This window comes from Serinus canaria, chromosome 13 (genome assembly GCF_022539315.1).
Source record: "Serinus canaria isolate serCan28SL12 chromosome 13, serCan2020, whole genome shotgun sequence".
Lineage (NCBI taxonomy): Eukaryota > Metazoa > Chordata > Aves > Passeriformes > Fringillidae > Serinus > Serinus canaria.
Window position 1 is genome coordinate 13,670,795 of NC_066327.1, and position 23,803 is coordinate 13,694,597.

The 23,803-nt window shown below is 48.4% G+C and overlaps 2 protein-coding genes across 5 annotated transcripts in view; one reads left to right on the plus strand and one right to left on the minus strand.

Annotated features, from left to right (window-relative positions):
• The window catches only part of CYFIP2 (cytoplasmic FMR1 interacting protein 2), a 49,592-nt gene that overhangs the window by 10,543 nt on the left and 15,246 nt on the right, over positions 1 to 23,803 (plus strand). For 3 of the 4 annotated variants that reach the window (XM_030229097.2, XM_018915524.3, XM_009091492.4), the window contains exons 6-23: positions 329 to 510; positions 806 to 902; positions 1,536 to 1,664; positions 2,552 to 2,656; positions 5,378 to 5,469; positions 8,282 to 8,399; positions 9,857 to 9,976; positions 10,285 to 10,410; positions 11,303 to 11,469; positions 11,749 to 11,896; positions 12,232 to 12,385; positions 12,898 to 13,054; positions 13,785 to 13,881; positions 14,429 to 14,505; positions 15,359 to 15,467; positions 15,776 to 15,895; positions 16,527 to 16,726; positions 17,203 to 17,290. In XM_030229097.2, coding sequence (XP_030084957.1) covers positions 329 to 510; positions 806 to 902; positions 1,536 to 1,664; positions 2,552 to 2,656; positions 5,378 to 5,469; positions 8,282 to 8,399; positions 9,857 to 9,976; positions 10,285 to 10,410; positions 11,303 to 11,469; positions 11,749 to 11,896; positions 12,232 to 12,385; positions 12,898 to 13,054; positions 13,785 to 13,881; positions 14,429 to 14,505; positions 15,359 to 15,467; positions 15,776 to 15,895; positions 16,527 to 16,726; positions 17,203 to 17,290 — 2,286 coding nt within the window. The remainder of the gene's footprint in view (positions 1 to 328; positions 511 to 805; positions 903 to 1,535; positions 1,665 to 2,551; positions 2,657 to 5,377; positions 5,470 to 8,281; positions 8,400 to 9,856; positions 9,977 to 10,284; positions 10,411 to 11,302; positions 11,470 to 11,748; positions 11,897 to 12,231; positions 12,386 to 12,897; positions 13,055 to 13,784; positions 13,882 to 14,428; positions 14,506 to 15,358; positions 15,468 to 15,775; positions 15,896 to 16,526; positions 16,727 to 17,202; positions 17,291 to 23,803) is intronic. The other variant, XM_030229098.2, reaches the window with a different exon arrangement.
• On the minus strand, positions 18,119 to 19,970 carry FNDC9 (fibronectin type III domain containing 9). The gene is made up of 2 exons (XM_009091490.4): positions 19,848 to 19,970; positions 18,119 to 18,788 (listed from the first exon to the last, which is right to left on the minus strand). Exon 2 carries the CDS (start codon positions 18,779 to 18,781, stop codon positions 18,119 to 18,121), a length of 663 nt encoding a protein of 220 aa, XP_009089738.1. The 5' UTR covers positions 18,782 to 18,788; positions 19,848 to 19,970.

Below are 23,803 nucleotides of genomic sequence, written 5' to 3' on the forward strand. Positions count from 1 at the left end.
TCACCACCTGCATTATAACCAGCAGCAGCTGAGTTTCACAATCATTTTTAGGTTTTATATCCTGTAAGGCCTTTATGTCCCACCTAAAAAATGCAGCCTGATTTTGCAGAACACCCCACACTTGGGGCTGGAGAGCTCGAGCCCCTTTCTCCCCTCAAGCACTGAGCGTGTTTGTCAGCAGTGATTTCTAACAATGCTTCATTGCATGGGAACAGCAGAGAGGAACCTCAGACCCTCCATGCCCGGCCAAAGAATGCTTTATTTAAGGGAGCTGGTGGGGTGGAGGGGGTTCCCCTGGTGGTGCATGACCCTGTGTCCCTGCCCGCAGCGCAAGGCCATCGAGCGGTTCTGCAGCGAGGTGAAGCGCCTGTGCCACGCCGAGAGGAGGAAGGACTTTGTGTCTGAGGCTTATCTCCTCACTCTGGGCAAGTTCATCAACATGTTTGCTGTCCTGGATGAGCTGAAGAACATGAAGTGCAGCGTGAAAAATGATCATTCTGCTTACAAAAGGTGAGAGGGGACAAAGTGGTGGAAATGGGGACAGGACTGGGCCTGGTCTGACCAGCAGTAAGGGCAGGAGGACATCAGGGCTGGAGGTGGGTTTTCTGTGCTGTTCCAGGCTCTCTTTCTGAATTTAGGCAAATCTCTGAGCCCTGTTGTGTTTCAATTCCCTCTTGGTGAATAGAGCTGTGATGTGGGGGGATCTGAGGCTGCAGCGTTGCTGCAGGTCAGACAGGGAAGGTGGGTGGTGACGGTCTCACGTTGGCTGAGTGACCCTTGGTGATGTTGGATTTGTGCCTTCCAGAGCTGCCCAGTTCCTGAGGAAGATGGCAGACCCCCAGTCCATCCAGGAGTCCCAGAACCTCTCCATGTTCCTGGCAAACCACAACCGCATCACTCAGGCAGGTCCCTTTTCTCTGAGCCGCTGAACCTTTCATGGGTAGAGAGGAGCAGTCACCTTGCTGAGGCTGACAGCACCCCAGACCAGGCTGAGGCAGCAGCTGTTGGGTCTTTGCCACTGGCTCTGGTGGTCTTTTGGTCATTTGTGTAATTCTAGCAATGTCTCTTCATGTGTCATCCTGGGTGGCTTTGAAGGTCTCTATGTTAAGACAAAGATCAAGGTCTAAAAGATGTCAGAAGAGCTCTGGGAGGTGAAGGTTCTGCCAGAACTTCATCCCCTGCAGCTGCATGGGGACTGCAGCTCAGCCCCCATGGCCCTCCACACTTCACAGGCTCCAGTGGTTCTGCTAACTAGTCAGAATATCCCAGAGACAGGAGTCAGACAGTTTGCTCAGAGTCACCCTCATCATCTCATTGTCTGATGTTTGGGTGTTGTGATCAGTCTGAAGACGAGTTGTCCTGCAGAGGAAGGTTGTTTTTTCCAGGTGGTACCATGAGCTCAGTCTTCTGCTGGTAAACTTAAGGAAAGCATAAATGAGGTTTGAAGGAACCTCTTATTGTTCCACTCTTAATCCTGGAAATGTTTCTGCTGTTCCTCTGCCCATGTGGATAATGTGGCTTCTGTTGGGTTTCAGTGTCTGCACCAACAACTAGAGGTTATCCCTGGCTATGAGGAGTTGCTGGCTGATATTGTCAACATCTGTGTGGATTACTATGAAAACAAGATGTATCTCACCCCCAGTGAGAAGCACATGCTCTTAAAGGTGAGGTTGGGCCATGCTTGTGGGGCTGGGTGCTTGCACAGTTTCACTGTTGTTTTAGGACAACATCTCGCTTCCATTTCTTGACTTTTGCTCCTTTGGGCTGACATGCAGAGACAGTGCCCAGCACATGGTGGGTGAGAGCACTGGTGGGTGCCCTACATCCTCCAAGGCTGCAAAGGGGGTTTTTTGTTGTGCATGGAAGTGCAGGAGCGTGGGCTTGACCTGTGTAACTGGAGAGGACATTGTAAAATCACCACCAACTTTGTAACCCAGAATTTTCTTCTTGATGCCTATGGCCAGCAATAATTCCCTGCAGAAGGCAGATGATCCCAGGTTTGTTTTTCTGGCTGTGAAGAGTCCTCAAGATAAACATGCCAAAATATCCCTTTATTTGGTGTATTTTTCCTTGCTGTCAGTCAGTTATTGGCAATGATTGCAGTCACTATTACCATAAAAACTTCATTACAATGGTGTGAGTCAGCTTGAGTTCTCTGAAGTGTGGGGAGTTTGACTCTCTGTAATGATTTGTACTGAATTAATGAGGGGGGGGAATCAATCCAGGAAAATATTTTCAATTCTTCTCCAGGAGTAAACTTTTGCCTTTGGGTAGAGAAAACTTTTGGGTTGTTTTGTGGGGAGAGGAGGAACAAATAACCAAGGGAAGCATCCTGTGTTTTTGCACAGACAACAGAAGCAATCCATCATGTGTCCTCTGCCTGCCATGTGCCTCCTGGCAGATACAGGCACATTTTAAACACTTCCTCATGAGGATCAGGTGGTAGCAGGAGCCTGAAATGGTCTTTCCTCATGCTGAGTGGTGGAGAACTGTCTTTGACTTGTGCTGCTGACTTCATGCTGATGAAACCTTGCCTTTCCATCTTCTCCAGGTGATGGGGTTTGGCCTGTATCTCATGGATGGCAATGTCAGCAACATTTACAAGTTGGATGCCAAGAAGAGAATCAACCTTAGCAAAATAGACAAATTCTTCAAGGTCAGTGAGCTGTCTGTGTGAGGCTGGTGTTTATTGCAGACCAGTGGATTAACAGCCTGTACCACTGCACGTGCTGCTAGCAAAAACCAAACCACAGGAATCATTTACAGGCCCAAAAAACCCAAGGGTTGAGAAGCCATCCAGGCCAAAGGCTGAGGAATGGAATTGCAGCAGGGGTGAGGGGGGCAGTGCTGACCCTCAGGGCTGTGGGTGCAGAGCTGGGCTGGCTCTGCAGTGGGAGCTGCAGCTCTGGCTGCTCCCTGCCAGGAGCCAGAGGATGGAGAGGCTGTTCCAGGGGTGAGGGGAGGGTGTGCCCAACTGGCATGGCTTCTGTCTCTGTGCCCATTTCTGAGGCAGGTTTGCAGTCTCTGTGGTTTCAGGCCACCAGCAAACCTGGCTGGTTTGCTGAGGTCTCTGTGGGTGATGGTTCTGCTTCTCTTTCCCTCTGCAAGCTGCTGGGCTGAGGGGCAGAGGGCACAGCTGGCAGTTTTATTTCATGTATAAACTGTGCTCCCTGTAGCACAGGAAAAGCTTTTGGGGGAGTTTGTGTCAACTGGGACTTGGAAGTGCCCAGTGAGATCTTCAGAGGGTCACTCTGTGGTTTGATGGACTGTTTTTGTCTGGTCTGAGATGTGCATTTTGGGGAAAGGCCCATGAAGCCTGGGTGTTCCCAGGGGCAGGGTGGGAAGCAGCCACACAACCTCTCTCTGCTGAAGCACATCTGGCCATGGTCTGATCCACAGCTGGAGGCCAGGCTGCACTGCCCTGGGACCACTCAGCACAGGAAAGGTTTGGGATAACCCTGCTGGGGGAGAGGAGGCTGAGAGCCCACACAGCACCTCGGGAAGGTGGTGCCTCCTTTCCACTGCTTCTGGGCACAGGCTGGGACTGGGAGGCATTTTGGGTTTGGAGCAGGTCAGCTGTGGGAGGCATGGTGGGATCTAGCCAAAGAGAAATGAGTTGGTGGCAAAGAGCAAGAGCACAGCAGAAGAATTCCCCAGATGGAGCAGATGGAGTCCTTCCTGAGTCCTTTGTCAATCTTTCCCCTGAGATGGAAAGATCAGTTTCTGTTACCAAGACTTGCTCCAGATCAGGGAAAACGGGAAGCTGATGATTTGTGGAAGGGCACAGAGGGCTCCTTCCCCTCACTCTTGCAGCACAGTGGATTCTCCCTGGTACTTCCCCCAAGGTGGGAGAGGAGCCTGGATGAAGAGATTGATGGTGGTGTTGGATAGAGGATGTCTCCCTGCTTATTGCCCCGAGGTTCAGTTTGTGGGTGATGTGCTGGGTGTGTGCAGGGAAGGTTTGATGGAAGGTTGGTGTGCATCCTCCCCTGAGCAAGGGGGGACCTGTCTACCCCAATTTGCACCATTTTCTGGGGACAGCCCTGAGAGCAGGGGGCCAGAGGCACCATAGTCTCATGGACAGGGCAATGAAGAGGTGTTTAAAAAACCTCCTATCACTGGAGAGACTGCTCTGCAGAGGTGATTTATCACATCATTCTTTAGAGTCTTCTGGGTTTTCCCTGATTCAGCTTTGCTGATTCAGCTAAATCTCTAAATCAAGCCTTCAGTGTAATCTGTGGAGTTTGGTCATCTTGGTGCATTCAGACAGGTTTGCTGTTCATTGCTGTGGGCCACCAGAGAATGAGGTAAAAAACCTTCCATTGCATGGAGTCACTTTCTCCTTTCCAGCTTGGTTTCCATTTGCACTTTTCCAGCATCTACCATGGTCTCACCTCACCAAAAAACTATCAACAAGGAAAGACCAACTACTCCTTCACTACATCTGCTTATTGCCTTCTGATTAAATTTCTAGTGGATTGCCCAGGAATTTGAGTGGTGAAAATGAACTTTCCCTTCATTTAAACCTTTTATGGAAGTGCCATTGGGAATCCCTGATGACAGCATTAGACATCCTGTGCACAACTCAGCCTGAGAAGAGAAGTGTGTGATAATAGGACAGGGAATTTGCCCCCATCTTCCCTGAATTTTGGGGCAAGGCTTCTGTAGCTGAGTGAAGTGGAAGTTTCATATTTTATTGATGAGCTGTCAGTAGCCCTTGGTTGGATTTTGTTTGCAGGTGGAAGTTTAGTGAAGGAGGGACCTGTCTGAGCTTGAGGTATCTTCAGAGCACTTGGAATTTATTTCCAATCCAAAACCTTCTGAGCTGTGAGGGGCAAGCAGAGCCATGTTACATTGCCTGTGTCTTTCTCTTCATGGAGAAGTTTTAAGCAACCACAGTGCAGAGTCCCTGGGGAAAGCTGACACCTTCCTGGGTGGCCAGAATAGCAACGTGCTGGCTTTTCATCCCTCTGTTCTCTTGAGGATTAGGCTGGGGGACAATCAGGCCTGCTCAGGACCACACTTCTCTCTTTTTGTTGTAAAAAGAGCCTTTCCTCTGGCTGGTTACAGCACTGAACCATTCTGGCCATAACCAGTCTGGTGGCAGTGAGCTCGGGGCTCCAGAGCCCTCACAGGGAGTGATTTCCTCCCCCAGAAAGCCTTGTGATCATTCTCAGTCATTTCCCAGCTGTGAAATGGCCCTGGGTCCAGGTTTGCACTTTGCTTCAATCACCCTGACACTTTGCAAAGCTTCAGAGGTGCAGCATGCCTTTTTAGAGTCCCTTGTGTTGTGCTGGGGCCAGGCTCTATCTCTCTCTCTCTCTCTCTCTTTCTCTCTCTCTGCCATGTTTCAACCATCTTTTGTTTTCTTTTCCAGCAGCTGCAGGTGGTTCCTTTATTCGGCGATATGCAGATAGAACTGGCCAGATACATTAAGACCAGTGCTCACTATGAGGAGAACAAATCCAAGTGAGTGCCTGCCATAATGTCTCTTGGCTTCTGTGTGTGTCCTGAGGGCCATGGGGGCTGCAGCCCTGCAGGTGTGCCAGGCCTGTGCCCGTGTGTGTGTCCCTGTGAGGTGTGAGTCTGGTGTGCCAGCTCTGTGTGCCCGCGTCTACCTCCCTGTCCCTGCATGGGGAGATGTCCTCAGATGGCCCTGGGGGTGCAGCCAGCTCCCAGGCTCTGTGTAACCATCCCTGGGAGCAGGCAGGGCTGGGAGGGGCTGGCAGGGAGGCAGGAGGAAGGAAGGGTGGCTGGTGCATGGGCCGGGGCAGCGGCGAGTGCGTGCGAGCTGTGTGAGTGTGAGCGGTGTCCCTGCTCTGGAGAGATTTTAATCCACAGTTTGCACCCCAAGGACAAAATCCTCCAGAGCATGAACACAGCAGTGGATCTCTGCAGTAGCCAGGTGTCTCCTCTAGCTCAGGCAGGGCTCGTGAAGAAGGATGGCAGCCATAAGGATTGAATCAGAGGCTCAGACGCTCTGGAAATTAATGAACTGGAAAAGACCAAATGTGGCACTAACAACTGGATGTGGCACTCAGTGCTCTGGGTTAGTTGACAGGGTGGTGATCAGTCAAAGGTTGGACTTGATGATCTTGGTGATTCTTTTCCAACGTTAATGATTCTATGATTCTGAATATTGTGGGAGAAGAGCAGGAGTGGAGAGCTCGGGAGCGGCCCGGGCTCATGGGCAGTTTGCTGCTCCATCAGATGAATCCACAGATGTAGTTTCAGTCACAGCAGGCACTTGAGAGGCCCCACTTGTGTTTGTAGCTTTGCATCACGCTCAGTGATTGCCAGGAGAATCGTTGTTAGGTTTGGATGTCCTTGGAATAGGTTTGCAACCCCTTGTGAGCACAGCCTGTCTGAGCTGTGCCTGGCTGCAGTGGTGGGTGGCAGCCAGGCCTTCAGCAGGCAGTGGCCTTCCACCTGTGGGACTGTCTTGGGTGGAAATCTGGTTTCTCTGGTGTCTCTCAGGAGCAGCCAGGCTGGGCTGTCTCTTCAGCAGGACAGGAACTAACCTGCAGTGTCATGGCTTCTGTTTGCTTGTCTCCTTCCACCCCGGAGGGTCTGGCTTCTCTGCCTGCCAGGAGCAGCCCTCCTCCCCCGCCCTCCTCCCCTGCCCTCCCAAAAACTGGTTGAAAAGTGCCCACTAATTGTTCAGGAGAGGTTTGAAAACAGCATGGCAAAACTCCTGAGCAAATTTTTTCAATTAAAATTGAGGAGAAAAAGAAGAGGAAAAAAAAGATTCTTCATAATGTGAATTTAAAGAATACTTTTGAAGACTCTTTTTTAAAAAAGAGAAATTTTTTTTCTGAAGATTTGCTCCTTTTAATCCCAAATCATTCAGAAAGCACATTTCAACGAAACATGTGTCAGCAGCATTCCTCATTTTCTCATCTCAAAACCGAGGTAGCTCATGGGCTGTTTTACCTGTGCACAATTTTAATGTCTGTCTTTGAAATCTGTCTCACCAGGTCTGTGTGCCGTGCCGTACTAACCAATGTTTCTTCCTCACTCACTTGCCTTCCCAGCAAACTGCATGGGACTCCCAGCTCTAACTCTGCCAAGGTGCTTCCATGTAATCCCCATTTCTTACTAATACTGTTTTTGTCACTTTCTCTCCCCCCTTGTCTCCGTGCAAGTGGAATTAATTGGTGTTTTTCCCGCATGGCGCTTTGTTTCTGCACTGTGGAGTAGGTTGTGTGTGGCAGGGAGGGCTGGGGCAGCCCTGGCCACTCCTGCTACCCTGCCCATTGTCCAGTGGGCAGCACGTGGAAACGGGTAAGAGCCAAACTGGGGACTGGGGGAGGATGGATTTCACAAGGGATGATGTGGCCCAGCATTTCCAGGACCTTCTACCGCCACAAATACTGGCAACAAGTGCAGTTAAGTGTAGGGATATTTGTATGTCCCTATCAGGGATAGGTTTCTCACCTTCCTTTTGTATGGGCAGTCTAAATTGGGGAACAGGACTATCATAAGGTGGACAATCATTTAGAGGGGAAAAAAGTACAATCTGAACTTCTACACTGGATGACAGAGGAAGACATGAGAATCTCACTGGTAGACAATTGGTTGCACAAAACATTTTGGTGGAGCCATTCTGGTTTTGTATGTGGGGCTTTTACAGGAGAAAGGAGATATTAAATTAAATACACCAGGTTTGTCCCATTCCTTCATACAACTGTGCCTTTGGCTGCCTTTTTTTTAGGATGACATTACACACATGGTACATATGGGTGAATTCAAATGAAAATCTCATTCTGCTCATCATTTGTTCTGAGGGTTGTTCACTGAGCTGGTAGCATGAGCCAGAACCAAAAACAATGGGAGGGGTAGCTCTTTGTAGTTTTTCTTTGCAGGAGAAGACAGCACAACCCAGACCTGGAGGGAGGACCTTTAGGGGATGGTTACTCTTAGGTTTAGCTGGAAGGATGCAAACAGTGCAGGTTTTTGAAGCCCATCCTTCCCTGAAAGCTTGTCCCATGGTGGCCTGGGAAATTGCCATCTCTGCCCTTGGGGTAGGTGAGCCCACATGGAGAGCAACCTTCAGGGTGGATGGAGCAGACACATTCAGGCTGAGAGGGCAGGCCAGTGTCCCCATCCTGCTGTGTGAGACCACCTCTGGACAGCCCCACACACCAGAGAGACGACACAGGCTGACATTTGCCATGAGGGTGGCATGCCTGGAGCACGTTGAAGCGCAGAGAGCAGCTGTCCCTGGGCTGTCTCAGTGGAAGCTGTGCCCTGTCCTTGACACCGTTGCTCTTTTGCCCAGGTGGACGTGCACTCAGAGCAGCATCAGCCCCCAGTACAACATCTGTGAGCAGATGGTGCAGATCCGGGACGACCACATCCGCTTCATCTCGGAGCTCGCGCGCTACAGCAACAGCGAGGTGGGTGCAGCTGCAGCTGCAGCCTGCAGCCAGGGCTGAGGGGCACTGCTGGAACCCTGGCTGGGGAGCATTCCAGGCTTTCTGTGCTGACAGGCACTGACCCCCAGGGGAACACTGCATTTGGCCTGAGGCCATGGAGAAGGCTTCCAAAATCAACTGGGATTGTGGGTATGGAGTTTGGATGGAAGTGTGTAATATCACGTGGTGGAAAACTTAGAGTTGAAGGATTTAGAATATAGTAATATATAAAACAAGATGGAGGTTTTAGGGCAGAGGCTGGTCCTTCACCTTCTTCTCCTTTACCTTCTCCTTTGCCTTCTTCACCTTCTTCTACATGGGTTTGGGTGGTTTTGTGTAATTGGATAGAAAAGTCTACATTGAGGGCATGGCTGGTGTGGTTGGCTATTGGGTTAAAAGTAAAAATAATTAAGGTGTCATTTCATAATTGGACAGTTTATCCTTAAAGGGCCTTGTCAAGAGAGAGATGTGTCTCCATTTTTAGCTTGTTAGAGTGAAGTGTTGTAGAACTCAGGGTTTGTGAGACTGTAACAGAGATAAGAACCAACAAACATCTGAGTCCTAACAGAAATACCCTCTCACACATTTAATCTTGACCTTGGCAAGAAGAAGCAAAGAATCCATTAGTGGACAAGCCTGGGACAGAGCAATATGGCAGGACCATGTTCTGTCACAGATGTACAGCGAGGAGGGGTGAAGGACATGGCTGGAACAAGCCCCTCTTGATGCAGCAATAAAAATGTGATTTATGAAAGGCTCCTGCAGGTACAAAATCATGTGCACCAGGAGATCTACAGCAACAGCTTCTGCTCCTTGACCACAGCTTCATTAAAATAAGCAGAAAAAAACCTGGCAACTAAATGTTTATAATCAGGCAAAAGTCAGAACACCAATGACTTGTAAACAGGGTTTTTCAATTACACAGGCCTATCAGTCAGGGCTTTGAGGAAAGTTCATGAAGGCATCTCTGTTCTTCTCATTACTGAATGCCAGTGCCCTCTCTGATGCCATTGGGACTGGTTTTTGCACGTGTGATCCTCGTTCATCAGTGTCAGTTTAACAAATCGTAGCATTCTCAGGCGCTTCTTTTTTGGCATTTGTAAGAGCTTCTTTGAACTTTAATCACTAAAGGATTCTCAAGGATTTCAGTAGTATTAGACCATTGAAAAGGAATAAGAAAGTGGAATAAAAACAGTCAGTTATTTGCTCAGAGATGACAGGTCAGACTCATTTTTTTTTGGAGGGAATAATTTGACTGGCCGTGTAAAAAGAGCCTTGCCAAGGTCCTTTTTCCTGAGGGATATTATGTGCTTTACTCAATTCTAGCTTGGTCATAAGGTCAGGAACTCATTTCAGGTGGGATTTGGGAAAGAAATCTGTTGACTGAGTGAAGCCCCTGCAGCAAGTTGCTGATTGTAGCCTGATGTGATTTCTTCCAGGTGGTCACTGGCTCAGGCCTGGACAGCCAGAAGTCGGATGAGGAGTACAGGGAGCTCTTTGACCTGGCTTTAAGGGGGCTGCAGCTGCTGTCCAAGTGGAGTGCCCACGTCATGGAAGTGGTGAGTGCGTCCCTGCATCACTGAAAGCAGTTTGGGATGAGTCTGACAGCAACTAAAACTATAATTCAAACGATGATGGAAATTCTTAATTTGCAAAGTTTTGACCACATCTTAACACAAGCCCGTGGATGTCAAATGCCTGGTATGACTGGCAGCCTCCCAGATAAAGAAGACCAATAAACTAAGTGATAATAAAGCCAAGAATGTCAAAGTTAGAGAATGGTTTTTTGGCATATGGACTAATTCAGTCTTTCTAGCCTATCTTCTTCCTCATTGCAATGTTGACATGGTCTCTTTCCATCTTCTAGTACTCTTGGAAGCTGGTTCATCCCACAGATAAATTCTGTAACAAGGATTGCCCAGGAACAGCCGAAGAGTATGAGAGAGCCACCCGGTACAACTACACCAGTGAGGAGAAGTTTGCCTTTGTGGAAGTAGGTGCCACTTGCACAAGACTCAGAGCCAGCCCAGGCTGGTTTCCTGTCCATGTTCCTCAGGCCAGGGAAAGAGAATGGAAGGGTGTTCTCACCATACTCTGCCAGTTCCTCATCCTTGTGACCCATGTTAAGGGATTAAGGATTCCCATCTTCCCTAATCTGGCCTTTAAATTGCCCCTGGCCAGAACTGGGTCTGTCATGGAACCAGCTGATGTTGGTTTTATTGGACGGGGGGGGAACGTGAGAAGCTGCATCCAGGAATCACCCCTATAGCCTCCTGCTCCCAAAATGTTGTCGCACAAAGCCAGAACAGGGGGCTTGCAGAGCTGTATGGTCTGGAGCAAGAGCAGCAGCTGCATCCAGGAGCTGTGCAAACACAAGACATGCTCAGCCAGTCGCCAGGACCCATCAACTCTCAGCCTGGCTGTCTGTAAACAGTGGGAACAGTCCTCTGAGCCAGGCTCTGGGAGACCCTGACCTTCTTCCTGCCTTACACAGTCCAGGGTGGTTTGGGTGTTGCCTTATGGCTTCCTCCACTGTGCTGTTGGCAGGGCAGGCTGTGCCCTGTGCAGATGCAGCTCTGTGCAAGCTGCACTCACACGTGGAGCATGTGCAGTTTCCTGGGATTGTGTGGCATTAAAGATACCAAGAGATCAGAAGTAGAAGCAAGGGACAGGGGCCATTTGCAAGGAGCTGATGATATAAATGCTTTCCTCAGTTTCTTGTGACCTGTAAAGCAGCTAACACCCAAAAATTAGCTGCCTGATCACCGAGCCTATGTTAGCTGAGTAGAATTAATTCAGTCCCAAATTCTCTCTGTGCTGGATTTATAGCCCTCTTCACACAATAGAAAAACAGCATTTACATCTGGGTTTAACTTTTCCTTCAGGTGATTGCCATGATCAAAGGCCTGCAGGTGCTGATGGGGCGGATGGAGAGTGTCTTCAACCAGGCCATCCGCAACACCATCTACGCAGCGCTGCAGGACTTCGCCCAGGTGACCCTGAGGGAGCCTCTCCGACAGGCTGTCAGGAAGAAGAAGAATGTTCTGATCAGGTCAGTCTGTCCCTGAGTGCAGGGCACACCCCATATATTTATTAGTGTTGTTACACTTTGTAATACACAAGCACGTGGCCCTGTGTATGCTCCAGTACAGCAGCCAACAGCTTGGCCAGCAGCTCCTCCAGAGGTAACTTTTGGGCATCATCCCAGCAATAGCAGCTGTGTATGATCCCACCTCAGGTTCCTTTCCTCTCATATGTGCACAGCCATAGGTATTTTCATCTTGAAGTAAAATCAAGCTTAAGCACTGCTCTCCCTCTGCCCCCACTCCAGTGTCCTTCAGGCGATTCGGAAGACGATCTGTGACTGGGAGGGAGGTCGAGAGCCTCCAAATGATCCTTGCCTGAGAGGTGAGAAGGATCCCAAAGGTGGATTTGATATTAAAGTCCCACGACGAGCAGTAGGACCATCAAGCACACAGGTATGTGAATGTCTGTCTCCTGGGTGGGGAATTAATGGTCTTAGAGCCATGTAGGAGTCTCCCACCCTGTGGGTTAGCAGCTGTTTCTGTGCTCTGTCCACAAAGTCTTCATGCTGTTGTGTGTTAAATGTTGCTTTGGTGCCTAATTTGTTGTGTAATTCCCAAAACCTCTTCTTAAAGCAGATTAATTATCTTTAACTCTGAAGGATATTGGCATATGTGTGCAGAGGGTGGTCACCACCTTGGAAAAGTGTTACTTTTTTGTTCCCAGAACACCAAGGCCATGTGTGATGGTGTTTGGAGAGTGGTAACTGCATATCACCTTTTTTCCAAAGCTTTACATGGTGAGGACCATGCTGGAGTCCCTCATAGCAGACAAGAGTGGCTCGAAGAAGACTCTGAGAAGCAGCTTGGATGGACCAATAGTCTTGGCCATTGAGGAGTTCCACAAGCAGTCCTTCTTCTTCACCCACCTTCTCAACATCAGCGGTGAGATTATGGCAGGGGGAGGCTTGAACCCAGCCCTTGCATGCTCAGAAAGGCAAAAGCAAATCAGCTTTGCACCTCATTGACCTATGCAGAAGATTTTCCTTGATTTTTCCCAAATGTCCTTCTTCTGCCTGGTTTGGGCATGCTTCTGTGTAGTAGTCATGTGAACAGGGGTGTCAGCAAGAGCAAACAGCTGCAGGTGGGAGTTCATTTTCCAGGACTGGGCTTTCCTTCTGTCCCAGACAAACTGAGCCACTGGTACAGAAGAAGTTTTGCAGAATAACTGAGCCATTCCAGTGTTCTCCACTGGTGGCCCTCTAGAGCAAAAGGGGTGATCCCTTCCCTCTTCTTGCATCACCAAGTGCTCAGACAGCATGGGCATGGTCTGGGTTTAAAACCAGAGACATCCTACAAAAATGTTCTGTGCCCAAAAGCAAGGCTGCAGCAGCTGCCTCCTGTGTCATGCCCTCACTGCCATCCCCAGGGTAACATGGATCCTCTGTGCATTCCAGAAGCTCTGCAGCAGTGCTGTGACCTGTCCCAGCTCTGGTTCCGAGAGTTCTTCTTGGAGCTGACCATGGGCCGCCGCATCCAGTTCCCCATCGAGATGTCCATGCCCTGGATCCTCACAGACCATATTTTGGAAACCAAAGAACCCTCCATGATGGAGTAAGAGCTGGTGGGCTCTGCTGGGACCATGCATGTGCTGGGGTTTGGGATTTTGTTCAGGAAGAAGGGGAGGCTGGTGATGAGCAGTGTTTTTGGTGTGGGAGGTAAATAGATGATCCTTGCTCTGCTGTCACATGAATGGTGCTGTGTGAACACCTCGTTAGCAGACACAGGGGCGACTTCCTGGCACTGGCACTTCTTCATGTGTCATAAACAGCAGCTGGTAACTGTTGGGGTGTGGGCAGGACACGGTGGCACTGTCACCTGCATGCAGCAGAGAAACAGATGTGTCACCAAAGGGGCTGGGCCCAGGCTAAGCCACCTCAACTTTTGTTTGTATGTGGGATAAATTATGAGAGGAATTGCTGTTCTGGAAGTGTAATCATCTTCATAATGTTTTCCTTGTTAGGAAAACTTGGTTGTATGGGCATTGTCAGAGCATTCTCTGGATTGAGGGGAGGGGGAAAGCTCTTTTAAGGCAGAGAAGAAGCAAATGTTGATTGAACAACTCATAATTAGCTCACTTCCAGGTTGGTTGTAGCTGCTTCCTGCAGAACTCAGGGATAAAGAAGGACTATTTGAGGGGCTGCAGGGGGTGGCAGTGGTAGGCATGAAGTCAGAGAAAAGCCATTTTTTTATATATCAGGCAGGGCATGACATGCACTGGCTGCTGTTTATGCTGATAAGCTCCAAAGCTAATTTTAGATCTGGTCTGTGTTCTTGCCCTCAGGTATGTGCTGTACCCCCTGGACCTCTACAATGACAGTGCATACTATGCTTTGACCAAGTTCAAAAAGCAGTTCCTGTATGATGAAATTGAAGCTGAAGTAAGTTCTCATCATCTTTATTGTATAGAAAAAGCTCACAGGGGTCACACTGTCCTGTTTGACCCAGCAGTTCATTATAGGCACCTTTCTCCTGAAAGAAATATTTCATCAGACTGAGAAGTTTTCAAGAAGATCAGCATTTCCAGAGACCCTGCAGACTCTCCTGACTAAGGGCTTCAGCTCAGCTGTACCTGTAGGGAACCATGGAAGCCAAAAGCTGTCAAACACTGAGAACATGGCACAGTCTGATGAGCAGAGGGTTTGAGACGTCAGAGGAAAACAAGAAATTCCCTGAGAGGGAAGGGTGATTGAGGCTGGGGGACCAGGACCTGTAAGAACATGCAGAAACTATAAAGAGAGAAATGTAACTGCAATTTTCTGCTTACCTTCAGCATTGTGAGAAGTGCAGTGGGGTTTTAAGATAGTGTGACCTTTAATATATGTATTAAATGAAGGATCTGTGTTGGGTTGTATTGATCTTGCATGCCTAGGAAGGAGCTGTTCTGTGCTGGTGACACCCTCACCAAGTCTTGTTTTTCTCCCCCAGGTGAATTTGTGCTTTGATCAATTTGTGTACAAGCTGGCAGATCAGATCTTTGCCTATTACAAAGCGATGGCTGGCAGGTAGGAGAGCCTGACTGCTGATGGTGACTGATGATATCGCTGCATCCAAATTGCTGTTAACCAAAAGATTTCCCTCAGGGAGCAGCCACTGCAAGAAGGCACAACATAGATCATCCCTGTCCCCAGAGCTGGCTGTCCACGTCAGACAGATGTAGATGAGGAAAACTAATTAAGGAGACACAGTTAAAAGTGAAAAAATAATAATTGGCATCCGGAGCAGCAGTCAGAGTACAGTTTGTGAGAGCAGCAGAAAAGCAAACTGAGCTTATTACAGGCATGTCCTTGCTTGACTTCTGTTTCTGTACCAGGCAGAGGACTGGAAGCCTCCCATCTCTACAAAACAGGAATATGCACTTGTCTTCACTCTAGTAAAGCAGCAGGATTTGTTCTCCATTTGCAGAGATAGAACCTTTGTGGCATATCCTCCTTACCAATTTAAAGGGCATGGATGAAATCTAGTGAGAGTCATCTTCTTGTGGCCCCAAAGGTGAACCAAGTCTTCCATGTGACAGCAAGTTCTGTCTCTAGGTCACGTTTGGCCATAGAAAAGGAGGAGAATCACCATCACCAGCCAAATGTTCCCACAGCAGATCTTCAAGGAGGGAGCACACCAGGGGAACCATCCAGTACCTGGAACTGATATCTCTCAGCTCATTTTTTATCTTTTTGAATGTTTCAGCCACAAAAGACAAGCAGGGCAATCCCCAGATAACAACTACTGCTCTGTGATTTAGTGTGCAGAGATTTCTTGGAATTCAGAGCCAAGATAAAAGGGCTAAAACAACTCTAGAAAGACTCATAGAGAAGCTGATAGTGTAGTTTCTATTTTTCTGACAGTGCTTCCCTTTTTCAGTGTTTTACTGGACAAACGTTTCCGGGCTGAGTGCAAGAATTACGGGGTGATCATCCCATACCCACCATCCAACCGCTACGAAACGCTGCTCAAGCAGAGGCACGTCCAGGTACAGTGCAGGCAGCAGACTCCAGTACTCACCACTCCTGGGCTGTTTTCCTTTTGGTGGTGGAGGGCATCCTAGCTGAGATCAGCTCTGGGCTGAGAAGGGTTGAATCTGTTTGTGACACAAAAATGAGTTATGCTCTACATTTCCCTCGTTCCTTCTTAAGTAATCTACACTCAACCAAGGCACTTGCGCCACCACTTCCACGTTTAAGCAGATTTAGAGGTTTGGTTTTAATTTGTGTGTGGAGTAAAAAAATAAAGTACTTTGTCCCCATCAGTATATAACATGCAAATCTTTTCTTTTGCCAGTTGCTGGGCAGATCAATCGACCTGAACAGGCTCATTACCCAGCGCATCTCTGCAGCCATGTACAAATCATTGGACCAGGCCATCAGCCGCTTCGAGAGCGAGGACCTGACATCCATCGTGGTAAGAACTTCTAGTGACTCTGAGGATGAGCAGGGAGACTAATACACTGCTGGGGATGCACAATCAACTCTCTGCTGTTTTGAGTTCCCCTGCAGTAGGTTTCAACCAGTCGTGTATCTTCCTTTATGCTGCTGAGTCTTTACTGTTTCTGTTCATGCAGCTTTAATTGCATTATTATCAGACCATTAAGTGTCGGTGTAAATCATAAGGTAACAGCAGTTAGACTTTGCAGAGCTCATATAAGAGACTCCTGTAAACTGGGAGAAGGAAATCTTGCTTTAACTCCCAGTTGGATGAAGGTGGCTGTGACATTGTTCGTTTGTGTACAGGATTTTCTGTCTTTGATATGATACAGGAGCATCAGAGTCAAGCAGTGTAAAATTACCAGTTTCCACCTTTGAAGGATTCTGAGGTGAAAGCCAGCCAGTGCTCAGTGGGGAACAAATTAATTTTGCTTCCTGCAGGTTCACAAAGTACTGGACCAGGACCCCCTTGAGTGGAAGTGCAATTGGCCTTGGCCGCCGAGTTAAATTGATGTCTTTAGTTCTGCGTACATGTGGATAAAAAACCATTCCCCTGGCAATTAAATCAGCTGTTTCTGTTGCATTTTCTGCTGCTTTATGTGCTGCAGGAGCTGGAGTGGCTCTTGGAAATCAATCGCCTGACCCACAGGCTGCTGTGCAAGCACATGACTCTGGACAGCTTCGATGCCATGTTCCGCGAGGCCAACCACAACGTGTCCGCGCCCTATGGGCGCATCACCCTGCACGTCTTCTGGGAGCTCAACTTCGACTTCCTGCCCAACTACTGCTACAACGGATCCACCAACAGGTGAGGAGGGACAGCAAGGCCACCTGGAGACCCTGCTTTTCTTTCCACAGCGTCAAACCTGCCCTGTAAAATTGACGTGCATTGTGGCCAGGTTTGTGCTCCCTGTGGAACACAACAGTTACTCTTAAAATGAATTTGAAATCCATCATCTTCCTTTGGTCTTGAAAATGTTAGTAACAAACTCAAGCAGCAGTTAGACAGTAATTGAAGTGGCTGAGAGCTGGTTTGCTAGCAGGAGAGCTCTGGTAGCTGCTCAGGTATTGTTTTCTTGCCTGCCAAAAATGAGAAGAAATCTCTGTTTTGGTAAGTTTTACACCATCAACGGATTGTGGCAGGATATTGCCTTCCTGTGGGTGTAGCTCAAGTGATGAATTCTATCTAGCCTGCCACTGCAGGTCATCCCAGACCATGCCCTATGTGTGTCAAGTTATCCAGGCTCTGACCACTTCCCTCCCCATCTCCCATGCCTGCTCCAGGTTTGTGAGGACAGCCATCCCCTTCACGCAGGAGCCCCAGCGGGACAAGCCAGCCAACGTCCAGCCCTATTACCTCTACGGGTCCAAGGTCAGTAAATGAGCCACAACAGCCAGAGGGGTGGGTGTTGGAAATATTTATTTAGGAAGAGAAAGAAATGCGAGGACTGGTTCATTTACAGAGTGGTGGGCGTGAATGAGCAGGGTCACATCGCTGTGTCAACCAAACAGACATGCAAGAAGCAGATTCATGTGCTGTTGCTGTTGCTTTTCCATATTCTTCTCCATAAAATGCCCGTGTTAAGGGTTTTCAACACTGCTCTTGCTTGGTGTTGGCACTGAGACTGAATCAAATCCATCTAAATGCACAGGCAGGTGAGCAAGTTGGTGCTCTGATGCAGTGATGCTCTCCAAGGAAGGTACCACTTCAGGAATCCCATTTTCTGTTCAAAATGGGAATTACTAAAATACTTGTGTGTGCACTACTTAATACTGATAAAAAGCTTTTTTCTCGGGCTGCAATGACTGTTTATGCAGATATTACAAAGGCTTGGGCTGTGATGCTAGTAGAGGGGCACTCAAGTGGGAAACTACTTGAGTGGAGTTTATTTCTTATGCACATTGATTGATGACTCTGAGGTGAACCTACAGCACTGATGCACATGAGCTAATGACACTACAGTCTGCCAAGCCTGGCTGTTCCCAGAGAGCTGACTTGGTTTCTTTTTTAAAAATCCTCAGCAAATGAGAGTATTTTTGTCACTTGACAAAAATCTTTCTCCCTGTGACCAATGTCTATGCCTCATGTTCTACCCTGGGACAGACAGCTGCCATGGACACACAGACAGTCCTCTTGGCAAGAGCTGGGGAAGAGCAGGACAAACCAAACCTCTAAGCAAGATTTCGTTTCCTTTTGCTTTCATTGAAGGCCATGCTGTGGCAGGATGGCCCTTTTGTCATCACTGTTTTTATAGGAAAAAAAGCAGTGAGGGGAGTTATACGGGTTCTCCTTCACGAAACTGGAGCTCCTCATCAGCACAGTGGTCATGGGCACTTCCAGGAGTTCCTCTCTCAGTCCATCACTCAGTGGCTCCTCTGGTGAGCCACTTTCTTCCCCCACTTCTTCAGGGCTGCTGTCGGGGTGCTTCAGCCTGGCAGCCCAGTGGCAGCGTGCAGACCAGAACTGCAGGCAGCCGTAGGCCAGCAGGGCGAGGAAGCAGAGGAGCAGGAGGCTGCTCACCATCCACATGGACGTGGTGGGCTCGTGCTTGGAGCCGCCGAAAACCAGGGGGATTTTGTCCAGCGTGTGGAAGGTGGTGCAGTGGTTGCTGGAGGGGTAGGAGTTCTTGCAGGTGATGCAGAGGACGTAGATGGTGGAGGGCGTGAGGCGGTGCAGCACCAGGGAGCTGAGCGGGTGCGGCACGCGCTCCTCGCGGTGGAAGTTCTGCCGCAGGTAGCCGGCGAAGACGCTGTTCCAGTTGGGGCGGTACATGACGTGGTAGTAGTTCTCTGGGCAGGGGCTGCTCATGGCCCAGGACACGGTGGCACTGGTGTAAGTGATGTTGTGCACCTCGATGTTCATGGTGCCCCTGAAAGCAGAGGCAGGGAGAGGCTCAGGTTTCTGATTCGTGTCAAGGCTCAAAGGATGCTGACACCGATGAATTCTTTCCACTGACTTACTCTCCCTTAGATTGGACTCAAGACTATCCTGCCTCACTTAGGTTACATGCTAAAATTACAAAAGACAAATCCTGCTGTTGCCCAGACTACTGTATCACTCTGCTTCATAACTAAAACATCCAGTTGGAGCACAGGGTATACTTTTTGCTCCAGTTATATTTCTTAAAAAAATCTCTGTGACTGCTTGTCTGTATCAGAAGCTATTATAGCTTTTTGTTTCCCACAAAATCAAAATGATACTGCAAGTGTGATTAGCATAAAGTGATGATTAAACTAGCTCCAGCTTGCCTTGTGAAGCTGCCAATCAACAGATATTTTGATTTTACACCTAAATGCCATTTAGAAAGCTCCATAATGGTTAGTTCACTGTTTTAGTTATCACTGCATTTTCTGTACCTTCCTTGCTTAATAAGTATCAACTCTTTCTGTTCCTGCAGCATCTCACACTGCAATATCAGCATCTTAAATGTGAAATCTGTAGGTTGGTGAAATATAAAAGCACTGCCTTTAGGGAAACACAAATATATGAATAGTAAGAACAAAGACAGAAAAAAGACACTGCCCACCTAACAAATTTAAACATTTAAACTGATTTGAGCCAGAGCCAGTGAGTAGTAGATGATGATCCCTGATGGCACAATGTCCTGTAGTTTTTTGATACTCTCTGAGCTGTGTGGCTGTTTAGCAACAGCCACAAATTACTTGAGCACATCACTCCTTTAGATCCCCAAAGTGCTCTCTGAGCCTCGCTGCAGGGTTCTCTCTCCTGGCTAGAGAGTGCTCAGAGCGGCACCTCCATTCAATTGAGCTGAATGCTCAATTCATTTATTCTTTCCTTTTTCCTCTCTCTAACAATAACTAACTTTCCTTCCATTGACTCAAGAATAAACTCATTCTAATGACTGCTAATCTCTCCTTACACAATGCTGCCCATGCCCATGCTGAGCCCTCCCAGAGCCAGCACTTACCTCCAGCCAGGTCCTTAGTGGTGACAGGTCTGGTGACAGAGTGGCCTCAGGCAGTGCCTTGCTAGCACTCACCTCCCTCCTGCCTCTGCTAAATCCCTTCCCTGAACTCCCTCGTTTATACCCAGCTCGGGCTCCGTCATCTCTCACCATGGCAACCAATAGGGAAGGATGGGCAGGCATCTTCGAGTGATTTGGGAGTGTTATCCCTAAAAGCTTCTGCCTGGGAGAAATGTGTGTCTCCAAGGCAGGAAAAAACAAGCCAGGTAGGGTTTTTTGCTGGCTTACTTGGGTTTTATTTTTCCCCTGTATCCACAGTCCCCCCGCAGGAGCATCACTGAGCCCAGCAGCTGTGGGGTTACAGACACATGGTGTGAGATCTGGGATGCTGACCTGTGCTTCCCGTTGACTCAGCGACTCTGTCTTTAATTCTGTGGTTTCTTGCACACTTAAACTACTGATTTAAGTTAGAGCCATCAGCAGTACATTTTGATCCCTGATGGTGCTGCAATATCCAGTAGCCTTTTAATATTTTTTAAACTGTGTGATGGGAGTAGGAATTGGGTTTGCAAAGACTTTGACCTCCTGCTGAACTGCATGGGATTCAGACGTGCTCTTCTTTGAATGGCTCTGATTTACAGACAGCTTGGGGATGTCCCCTGTCAGTGTGCTGAGAGGGCAGGAGGGAGAGGCAAAGCCAGTGCCTGTGCTGTTCAGGGGGGAGCAGGTCGAGCTTGTGGCCAGGAGGGGACAGATGGACCTGGTAGGGAGAGGCTCTGACCAAGTGACTTGCTTCTCTCTAAAGCCAAAATGTGCTTGAGAGGAACTTTCCCAGAAATGTTGATGCTGAGTCTGGAGTTACTCATTCCCCTTTCTAAGACACTCTCAGCTGTTGCACTGAAATTAGGTTGGCTGGGAGCCCTGACTTGTCTTGGGCTGTGTGCAAGTTCTTTTTTTGTCTCTGAGTATATTGCTCTTTCATTAGCTCTTCATTTTCCCAAGAGAATTCTGTAACTGTCAGTACTACCTATTATCCCTTTCTGTTCAATTTTATCAGGTAAAGCTCTCCCTGCCTTTCCTCAGGTGAGCTAAGACAGGTCTGAGTGATGGCCAAGGTCAAAGACATGGAAATAAAACTGGGGTTTGATTTGCTCCATTTGTTGCTAAATCTTCTCCAGAGCATTGCTGGTAACCTCCTGATCTCCTAAAGCAACACTGGGGCCTTGCCCACATGCTCACAATTACAGATGGCTGTAATTGAGACCTGGGTGCAGGGTGGGCTCTGTGGGACACTGGGAGCTCTGCCCCATGGGGCAAACCTCCCCAGTGTCTCCAACAGGGGAGGAGCTGCTCACAGGAAGGGTCAGGGTCAGGTTTTTGCTTTGGTTCTCTGGGGGGTCAGAAGTGGCCTCTGAGCATGGGGGAGTGAACTGTGCTGTGCTGTGCTCCCAGCTTGTGCCTTCAGCTGCTTTGTCTTAAAATACCCACTGGTGTCATTTTTTACATCCTACAGTCTCTACCCCAAGCTGTGTATCTCACCCTTAAATGGAGTTATATTTTTAATTGCTGGCAGAGCATTATTATTAGACACAAGCCTGCTGTTAGTGCACTGTATGGCTCTGCAGAGAGCTCCAGGAACCCACCTGATCCTGCAGACAGGCTGGCGTGAATCATCCTGCTCATCTGCAGCCCGTGCACATCCTAAAAGGTCTCTTCTCTAATTGCTGAGACCCCCACTCAAGGGAGAAGCTGGCTGGGAGCTGCTTTCCAGCCCTTTATCCCACTGAGGAGTGAGGGAGAGCTGCCAGGTGGGGGCTGTGCAGCAGCACCAGCTGCTGGCTGCCCTACAGCCAAATATCAGCCCTGCTGTGGGAAAAACCTGACCAGCTGCACCACAGCTGGTACCAGTGGTGGCAGCCCATCCCAGGGGAACAAGGCACATGCAGACAGAAGTCCCCTGGCCAGGGAATAGCAAAGAGGCCTCCAGAAATGAATGGGGATTCAGGAACCCACTGAAATAAGGATTGCTTTATTCCCCCAAGCTAGGATGAGCTACCCTGGGAAACAACAGGGAAAAGGAGCCTACAGGGAGCTGTGGAAGGAAGGTGCAAGGAACCACCTTGGGCCATTTGGATCACCCCTGCAGCACTCACTTTCTGAGGACACCTGGGGCTTGGACAGTGCCTTGTAAAAGTTAAAGCAACAAAAGCTGTGGAAGTATGGCTGGGCTGGGGCCCTGGAGCACTGACTTCCCTCTGAGATGGTCATGGTGGCCATTTGGCAAATGTTCCAGGTTGGGCATTAGCTGGTGTTTAAACAGAAACACTTTCCAAAAAAACACATTGCAGTTTTTCCAATGTGTCAGGGTGCATAACCAGTGGCTTTGGGTCTGTCTCTGATTTTTTAAAGACTTGGTTAGCTGAGGATGCAGACAGAAGTGTAAGCAGGGTGCTCAATTCTCAAAAGAGCTGGTATCCAAGGAGCTTTGAAAGTAGGCTTCTGTCTGCCTAAATAATTCTTAACTCTGACACATACTCGCATACTCAGGGCCTTTGTTTTTTTCTTTAAGTTTTGATGGGATAGAAAGGTCTTGCTTATCGTGAATGAGCCTCCAAGGCAGTCTTTCTGCACTTAAAATTGTGTTTCAGGGCTATTTGCACCTACCAGGAACAAGAGGTGAAATTACATTTCACGGAAAATAGGGGACTTTCTAGCTGTGCCTTATTTCTGCTGGTTCAAAGAGCACTTAGAAATTACAGCAGGTAACAACCTGCTGGACCAGATCTGTAGGGCTGTGGCAAAATGAGGGAGAATTAATTGATTAAAGTAACTGATGTCTGTGAAAGCGTGGTCAGTACACTGGTGAAATTCTGTACCTGAGAGCAAAGGAAAATACTTTTCCAATTTTTAGTCAATGACTTTGTAACCCATTAGCAGCTCAGATGAAGTGTTAAAAGTAAACCTTGTGGAGTGAGTCAGGAGTGGAGGCTGAAGGGAGCCTCCAGCTGGGGATATTGCAGCAGTGGTGGAGCAAAGACAACATTTTGCCCTGTGCTGGTACCCCAGCCCTTGCTCCCTTTCACCCAAACCTCCTCAGTGCCTTCATCCCATCACTCCCTTGGCTCCATTACTGGCAGGAAAGGATCCCTGTAGAATATGTCTGCAGTATCCACTGGGAGGAATTTGGGATTCAGTCTGATTTGTTTCCTTATCTTTGTTTTACCTGTAGGTAACCATGACCTGGGGTTAATCTCTGTTTTACTGGAAGGGGCACTATGTGCCAGGATCTTTTCCAGGATGGCTTTTTTGCTGTTCCCTGTGGCTGAAGTGGAGATGTCATGGGGGGAGAGTGCAGCCCCTCTGCTGGGCTGAGTTGTGATGCCAACACTTCCATTGCAGAGCCCTCTCTGAGCATGTGGTGTCTCAGCTAAATCTGATTCTCAGGACTTCTTCCCTGCAGAACACACAAGTGAATTAATTCCCCCTGCTTCTCTTTGCCTCACACCAAGTGGATCCTGTAAATGTTCCAGTAATGAAATGTTGCAGCAATTTCCATGTTTCCAAGATGACACTGGTAGAGTACATTCCTGGAAATCACTTTCTGTTCTCTGCTGCTAAGAATTTTTGGGGCCAATGTCCTGGGTTCCATTCTCCTCGAACCAGTGTCAAATTCTTACCCTTGGCACAGACCCATGGGATGTCTGTTAAGTAGAGGCTGATGTAAAGCTTTGCAGGATGCAAAAAGAATCTTTCTGTGTCTTTTCCATCTGCCCTTAAACTCAGTTGCTTCTGTTCCTGCTTTTCTTAATAAGCCTCATTTAAAGCAAGTGCTCATAGGGGAAAAAAAATCTGTCTGCTTGAATGTATGTAAAACTTTTCATTTTAGTAGAGAACAATTTGATTTTGAAGAGGCAAAGGGCCACTGAACTGAAGTATTTGATTGGGAGTGTATGGGAGAG